Source organism: Theropithecus gelada, chromosome 19, assembly GCF_003255815.1.
Source record: "Theropithecus gelada isolate Dixy chromosome 19, Tgel_1.0, whole genome shotgun sequence".
Classification (NCBI taxonomy): domain Eukaryota; kingdom Metazoa; phylum Chordata; class Mammalia; order Primates; family Cercopithecidae; genus Theropithecus; species Theropithecus gelada.
In genome coordinates this window covers 33,030,783-33,039,318 of record NC_037687.1, presented here as the reverse complement: position 1 = coordinate 33,039,318, position 8,536 = coordinate 33,030,783, and the positions used below count along the sequence as shown (strand labels likewise).

General features: G+C 44.6%; 1 protein-coding gene across 1 annotated transcript in view; it reads left to right on the top strand.

Moving 5' to 3' along the window:
- Positions 1 to 6,081: 6,081 nt before the first annotated feature.
- NLRP13 (NLR family pyrin domain containing 13) overlaps positions 6,082 to 8,536 on the top strand; it is a 39,858-nt gene continuing 37,403 nt past the window's right edge. Inside the window, exon 1 of the mRNA XM_025368822.1 lies at positions 6,082 to 6,419. Within this exon, the coding sequence (XP_025224607.1) occupies positions 6,101 to 6,419 (319 nt within the window). The 5' untranslated portion in view covers positions 6,082 to 6,100. The remainder of the gene's footprint in view (positions 6,420 to 8,536) is intronic.

The window sequence follows — 8,536 nt, the reverse complement described above, 5'->3', positions numbered from 1 at the left end:
CTGAAGACAATGCATGTGTTAGATGAGCTTCATTCAGGCATGAGCTATAGTGTTGGTGGCGGTGGGCTCAGTGTTAATGAATCAACAATATGTATTCAATTAGGTGTCCTTAAACAGAGACACGTATAAAACAAGGTTACGTATTGACTAGTGGATGAAGATGTGACCAGAGGCTCACGGGAACCTAACCCTATAATCTTGGAGGAGTTGTTGATGGCTGATGTGATACCTCAGTTCTTGTCTCCTTGGTTTAAAAATTTAAACAAGAGACATACGAGAAAAGAAGTGCAGCATGGAGTAACTTTTTTTTTTTTTCTTTTTCAAGACAGTCTGGCTCTTGTCGCTCAGGCTGGAGTGCAGTGGCGCCATCTCAGCTCACTGCAACCTCCGTCTCCCAGGTTCAAGCCATTCTCCTGCCTCAGCCTCCTGAGTAGCTGGGATTACAGGTGCCCACCACCACGCCCAGCTAATTTTTGTATTTTTAGTAGAGACGGGGTTTCACCATGTTGGCCAGGATGGTCTCAAACTCCTGACCTCACGTGATCTGCCCACCTCGGCCTCCCAAAGCGCTGGGATTACAGGCATAAGCCACTGTGCCTGGCCCTCTTGCTCAGCTTCTACTCGGTGTTTAATGATGCCTTAATGCCATTTGAATCTCAAATAAGCTTTTTCCCTGGTCTTTACCCTCCCTGCTAATACCTGAAAGGGTTTTTTTTCTATAATGTTTCAAGTTTTCCTCTGTGTGCCCTTCCCCCATCTTTTCTCCAGCAATTTCTGGAGTAGTCCAATGAATTTGGACTGCCAGGGTAGGTCCTAACATACATCTCTTCTGGAGATGTCTCTTTGGGAGACATGGGGGTGGAGGGGGGGTCACACACCAGTAGCTTCAAGCATAGTGTTTTGAGCCAGGCACTGTGGCTCATGCCTGTAATTCTAGCACTTTGGGAGGCCAAGGCCTGTGGCATTACCTAAGGTCAGGAGTTCGAGACCAGCCTCACCAACATGGTGAAACCCTGTCTCTACTAAAAATACAAAATTAGCTGGATGTAGTGGTGTGCACCTATAGTCCTAGCTACTCCAGAGGCTGAGGCAAGAAAATCACTTGAACCTGGGAGGCAAAGACTGCAGTGAGCCGAGATGGAGCCATTGCACTCCAGCCTGGGCAATGAGAGCAAAACTCCATCTCAAAAAAATAGTCTTTTGTTCTGCTGTCTTTCTGTTGCCTTCAATGCTACCTGGTATTTTGAGATGACCCAGCACACGTGCCGGACCAGGTTCTACAGGGGAATAGCGGCAGATTCGTCTCAATCACCGTTAGTTGCCCGGTGGCCAACATCGTGATGGGCAGAACTCAGCCTTGACTTCTGTTTTCTCTCTTCGTTACCCCTTCTCCCTGATTAGTTCCCCCGTTCCCATCTCTCAAATGTCTTTGATCTTTACTGTGACTAATTCACTTCAATGTTCTTTTTATCCACATTTCAGGTGAACCCTCTAAATGTGAGTTGGTAAGTACTATCAGGAACCTGTAACTTTTCTAGGACAGCTGTCACTGTTTTAGTAAGGCAGATAAATCAGGTGCTGATGGCATCCTTCCTTCTGGGATGGGATGAAAGCGAGTGAACTCCAGTCTAGATAAGGTTGCCAGAAAAAATACCCAGTTGAGTCAGGATTTCAGATAAACAACAAATTCTTCTTGGTGTGTGTATGTTCCAAATAACACTCTTGTGTATCCAAAATTAAAATTGAACTGGAATCAGCACCCTATGGAATTGCATTTAAGAAAACAACAAATAACTTTCTAAGTATATCCCAAATATCATTCATTGTTCACCAGAAATTCGAATTTAACTCAGCATCTTGTATTTTTGCTGGTCAAATCCGGAAACCCTAGTCAATGTTTACCACCACCATTTCCTCCCTTCCTTTATTCTTGCCTTGAGTTTTCTCAGGGGTGGGAAACAAGACATTAAGAGCTAGGTTCAGGGTGGGAAACAACATTAACAGCTAGGTTCAGCACAATTAATTGATCCTTAGTTTACCAGAAGGAGGAGTTCGTATTTTCAGAATATTACTGGTTTTCTTATAGAAACAAGTGCTTGCGTTTTAAGTGAAAAGACGTTTGTATTTATAAATCTTTTCCCTTCTCCCCCTTCCCCTAATCACTGAAACAACCAGGGGCCGGGTGCAGTGGCTCACGCCTGTAATCTCAACACTTTGGGAGGCCAAGGCCGGTGGATCACCTGAGGTCAGGAGTTTGAGACCAGCCTGGCCAACATGACAAAACCCCATCTTTGCTAAAAAGACAAAAATTAGCCAGGTGTGGTGGCACATGCCTGTAATCCCAGCTACTTGAGAGGCTGAGGCAGAAGAATTGCTTGAACCTGGGAGGCAGAGGTTGCAGTGAGCTGAGATTGTGCCACTGGGTGACAGAGTGAGACTCCCTCTGAAAAAACAAACCGAAAAAACAAACTACCTCGGTCTTGGGGACAGTGCTTGTCTTGGGTGTTGCTATCTGGTTGGTGTAGGAGAGAAAGGAAACTCTGGGCAGAGTGTGAGTCTTTTTGACCGGGATGTTTTGAAGGCCTATCACAGGATAGAGAAGGGCTCAGAAACTTTCCTGGATAGTTCTTTTTTTGCATTTAGGGAGTTGTCTTAGTCTGTTCCTGCTGCTATAACAAAATATCTTAGACTGGGTAATTTATAAAGAACAGAAATTGATTTCTTGCAGTTCTAGAGGCTGGGAGGTCCAGGGTTGAAGTGCCAGCGGATTCAGTGTCTGAAGACCTGCTGTCTGCTTCGTAAATGGCACCTCTTGCTGTATCCCCACACGGTGAAGGAAAGGAAGGGCAAAACGAGATGCGGTGGCTCCATTCAACCTCTTGAGTAAGGTCCCAACTCCCATTAATGTAGCTTCCTCCATCATGACTACCTCTTAAAGACTTAATAATATCGCATTCATGGTTAGGTTTCAACTATAAAATTTGAGGGACACAAACATTTAGACTGTAGCAGGAGTGACACATTGAGGATTAAGGGTTTGGTTAGATCAGGTGGCTTCTCTGTTCTGGCTTATTTGCTCAGCTCCTTCCTGTCCAGAGGCAGGCATTTGAACTACAATGAATGTTTTGCTTAGGCCAGTTACAAAGTGGCTTTCACACTCTCACAAGTAACATGTGGGAGTTCCAGTTGCTCCCCATCTTTGACAACATTTGATAATATCAGCCCTAATCATTTCAGTCACTTCACGTAGGTGTAGTATTATCTTCTTTTTTTTTTTTTTTTTGAGATGGAGTGTTGCTCTGTTACCTAGGCTGGAGTGCAATGGTGTAATCTCAGCTCACTACAACCTCTGCCTCCTGGGCTAAAGCAATTCTCCTGCCTCAGCCTCCCAAGTAGCTGGGATTATAGCTGTGAACCACCAGGCCTGGCTAAATTTTTGCGCTTCTAGTACACACAAGGTTTCACCATGTTGGCCAGGGTGGTCTCAAACTCCTGATCTCAGGTGATCTGCCCACCTCGGGTTCCCAAAGTGCTGAGATTACAGGTATAAGTCACCGTGCCTGGCCTGGGTGTAGTAGTATCTTACTGTGGTTTTAATTTAAATTTTCCAATGAGTCATGCGTTTTGGCCATTTGGATAACTTCATTTCTGAGGTGCCTGACGCAGCATTCTTCCCATTTACAAAAATGGAAGTGTTTTTACTGCATTTGTTGCGTATATTACTCTAATTGTTCAACCAATTAGGTCAGATTGGTTAATTATGTGATTCAGATATTCTGTATCTTGATCATTTTCTTTCTGTGTGTTCCTCCAGTTACTGAGATGTCTGTTTAAATCTTCAACTAATCAATCTTTTAACTGTATTTTTGTGTTACGTATTTTGAAGCTATACTGTTGGGTACATACAGATTAGCCTTACTGTATCTTCATATGGGAATGATCTTATAAAATGTTCTCTATATTTAATGATTAATTTTGCCTTAAAATCTACTCTGAACGTGATACAACTGTACCTACTTCAGGTTAGGGTTTTTATACTGTATCTTTTTTCATTATTTTAAATGTTTTATGCTCTTATATTTAAAGTATGCCTTTTTGTATCTAATCTAGTTTAACAGATATTCTTCAATTAAAATATTTAGTCCATTCACACTTATGTAATTGACTCATTTTAGTTTCAGCACACCATCTTATTTGTTTTCTATTTGTTCCGTTTGTCTCCCGTTCTCTTATTTCTCTTGTTATCTTTGTTTAAATTTAAGTTCATGGGTAGATGTGCAGGTTTGTTACATAGGTAAACTTTTGTCATGGGGGTTTGTTCAGGTTATTTCATTACCTGGGGGTTAAGCCCAGTACCCATTAGTGATTTTTCCTGCTCTTCTCCCTCCTCCGTCCCTTCCCACTCTGATAGGCCCCAGTGTCTCTGGTTCTCCTCTGTGTGTCCATGTGTTCTCATCTTTTAAATAGATATTTAATTTCTGTTAACTTTTTGGTTATACATCCTTCAGTCTTATGGTTATCCTAGAAATTTGAATATTGATTTTTAAAATTTGTTTATTTATTTAGAGACGGAGTTGCTCTGTAGCCCAGGATGGAGTGCAGTGGCACAATCTCAGCTCACTGCAACCTCCGCCTCCTGGATTCAAGGGATTCTCCTGCCTCAGCCTCCTGAGTAGCTGGGATTACAGGCACCTGCCACCATATCTGGCTAATTTTTGTCTTTTTAGTAGAGACGGGTTTGTCGTGTTGGCCAGGCACCTGGTCTCAAACTCCTGACTTCAGGTGATCCACCCTCCTTGGCCTCCCAAAGTGCTGGGATTACAGGCTTGAGCTGCCGCACCCGGCCTCAGTACTTATCTTTGACTTCAGCTTTATGTATTTCCCTCTCCTCCTTTGTTACTGTCTTCATATTTTACACTGTATGTTATAAATTCCACAAGATGATGTCAAGAGTCATTTTTCCTTTAAATTTATCCTCATACTGACCATTTCTGTGGCTCTGTCTCTTGACACACTTCCATCCTTTCCTCTGATAAACTGCTTCTTAGGTATTTTTGTGTGATATGCATATCTGCTGGCAGCAAATCCTCACCTGTTGACTGGAAACATCTTTATTTAGTCTCCCTATGTGAAGGACATTTTCATGGCCATACAGTCTAGGCTGGCAGGTTTTAAAAAATAGCAATTAAAGATGTCATTTTATTGTCACTTTTAAAATTTATTTTTATTATACTTTAAGTTTTGGGATATATATGCAGAACGTACAGATTTGTTATATAGGTATACATGTGCCATGGTGGTTTGCTGCACCCATCAACCCATCATCTATATTAGGTATTTCTCCTAATGCTATCCCTCCCCTAGACCCCCACCCCCATTGTCACTTTTATAAAATAGAGATAATAACCATCCTATTCCTCTGGTTGTTGACAGAATAAAACAAAGGTCATAATGCATGGTGTAGAGTCAATGCTCCGTATCCTTTATGGCCGAGTTCCTCCTAGATGCCAGGCCCCTGTTGTAGGCAGAGCATAGAACACTCTGGTGTTACACCCAAGAGTAAGGCAAGGTCTCTGTCTAAATGGAGTCCGAGTTCTTGCAGAAGAGAGACAAAAATAAGTGTACAAGGCTGAGTGCAGTGGCTCACGCCTGTAATCCCAACACTTTGGGAGGCCAAGGTCCATGGATCATGTGATGTCAGGAGACCACCCGTGGCCAATGTGGTGAAACCCCATCTCTACTGAAAACACAAAAATTAGCTGGGCGTGGTGGCGGGCACCTGTAGTGCAGCTACTCAGGAGGCTGAGGCAGGAGAATCGCTTGAACCCAGGAGGCGGAGGTTGCAGTGAGCTGAGATTGCGCCACTGCACTCCAGCCTGGGGGACAGAGTGAGACTCCATCTCAAAAAACAAAAAAGTGTACTAACACAAGTAGCAGGAAGTACTGTGAAGCGAAAATACTCAAATGTGTAGTCTAGACAGTGAGGAGGTGATATTTATGGCTTATGATTTCAACTCTCTCCTCCTTTTCTGTAGGCCCCAAGTGTCCTGTGGACGTAGGAGAACATTGCTGAAGTGAGAAATTGCACGTGTCGGGCAACATGAGCTTTTCTGTAACCACCTGGGCCGATGGCGGTACCAACCAAGGGCTTCTGCCTTACCTGGTGGCTCTGGATCAGTATCAGCTAGAGGAATTCAAGCTTTGCCTGGAACCCCGGCAGCTGATGGACTTCTGGTCGGCCCCCCAGGGGCACTTCCCGCATATCCCCTGGGCCAATTTGAGAGCTGCCGACCCCTTCAATCTGTCCCTTCTTTTGGACGAACACTTCCCAAAAGGTCAGGCATGGAAAGTGGTCCTCGGCATCTTCCAGACAATGAATCTGACCTCACTGTGTGAGGAAGTTAGAGCCAAGATGAAAGGTAAGAGGCCTCGAGAAGGAAGGCGGGGGACTGCTTGGCACTCCTGAGAGCAAGGAGGTAGCCGCTGGGTTTCCATGGGGTCATTCTATGTGGCTGGTCTCCCCCTACAAATCCTCCTTGATAATCTACAACGGTGTAAGCTTTAAAGGCCTGAAAGCTTAAAGATTTAGTGCTCTAGCCTGGGAAGGAGTAGCAAAGACAAGAAAGGGAATTGGAAGAGGTACATTCAGTTCTGTTATAAGTCTTCCTTTTTTTTTTTTTTTTTTTTTTTTATTTGAGACTGAGTCTTGCTCTGTTGCCCAGGCTGGAGTGCAGTGGTGTGATCTCAGCTCACTGTAACCTCTGCCTCCCAGGTTGAAGTGATTCTCCTGCCTCAGCCTCCCGAATAGCTGGGACTACAGGCATGAGCCATCATGCCCGGCTAATTTTTTCTATTTTTAGTAGAGACGGAGTTTCACCGTGTTAACCAGGATGGTCTCAATCTCCTGATCTCATCATCTGCTCGCCTCTGCCTTCCAAAGCGCTGGGATTACAGGTGTGAGCCACCGCGACCAGCCCAGCCTTCTTTTAAAAATGCAAATTTGTCCCAATGTGATTGTTGTATTAGGGAACAACTTGAGCACAGCACAAATGTCATGTTAGCTCACGCATGGTTTTGCCTAAGAGAAACACTGAGAAAGCACAACAAACACACCCCCAGCCCCCAACCCACTGACCCTGCACTCCGCTGAGCAGAGCCACGTAGGATTGTACAAAATGCGCACAGGCATACACCTAAAACATCTACCCGCTTCCTCAGTACGGGCCCTGCCCATTCTACAGATTATTGTTCTTCCACCACTTCACAAAAACTCACAAGCTGCAACACTTCCCATGTTCACAAAGTTCATGTTTTACTCAAGGTAAAATTTCATGCCACATCTTCCGTGGTATTGCAGGGCCGACTGTGGTGTTGTAGGATTCTGCAGAGTTTATTGTGTTATTTTGTTTGTTTGTTTTGAGACAGAGTCTCGCTCTGTGGCCCAGGCTGGAGTGCAGTGGTGTGGTCTCGGCTCACTGCAAGCTCCGCCTCCCAGGCCCACGCCATTCTCCTGCCTCAGCCTCCTGAGTAGCTGGGACCACAGGCGCTGCCACCACGCCCGGCTAATTTTTTGTATTTTTAGTAGAGATGGAGTTTTACTGTGTTAGACAGGATGGTCTTGATCTCCTGACCTTGTGATCTGCCTGCCTCAGCCTGCCGAAGTGCTGGGATTACAGGCGTGAGCCACCGCTCCCGGCCGTTTATTGTGTTATAAAGTATTTTCTAATTAGCAAGTGCAAAACCATGCTGTTTAAGCTTCTGCTTAAAATTATATATATAAAATAACATATATAATATATAAAATCACTGATTCTGTTTCCCATAAGTTGTGTGGTTTTAGTGCACAGTTGAATCTGCTGTGGTGAGTTTTCAGAATGTATATGTCACTTTATAGCAGAACTGACCGCCTATGAGATCTGTTGAAAATACTCATAATGTTTCCTGGTGCCTGTTATAAACCAGACATTGATTGATTGATTGATTGATTGATTTTGAGATGGAGTTTCGCTCGTCACCCAAGCTGGAGTGCAATGGTGCGATCTTGGCTCTCTGCAACCTCTGCCTCCCGGATTCAAGGGATTCTCCCTGCCTCAGCCTCCTGAGTAGCTGGGATTATAGGCACTCACCACCACGCCTGGCTAATTTTTGTATTAGTAGAGACGGGGTTTTGAAAACCAGGCTGGTCTCGAACTCCTGACCTCAGGTGATCTGCCCGCCTCAGCCTCCCAAAATTCTGGGATTACAGGCGTGAGCCACCGCGCCCGGCCATAAACCAGCTTAATGCTCTCTATGCGTTTGTACTGACTCTTCACTAATATTATAAGAAGGAGGTCCTATTATTCGTGTCTTACAGAGAAGGAAACTGAGACACAGACAGCTTAAGTACATTTTCCAAGGTCACAGAGCTGGTGGAGCAGGAGAGCTGGGACGTGAGCCCAGGCAGCGTGTCTCCAAAGGCTCTGAGCTTGACCATGTACAGCTTCTCCTACCCCCAAATGAGTGAGTTCTAAGGAAGGAGAGTGGGCAACACTGAGTC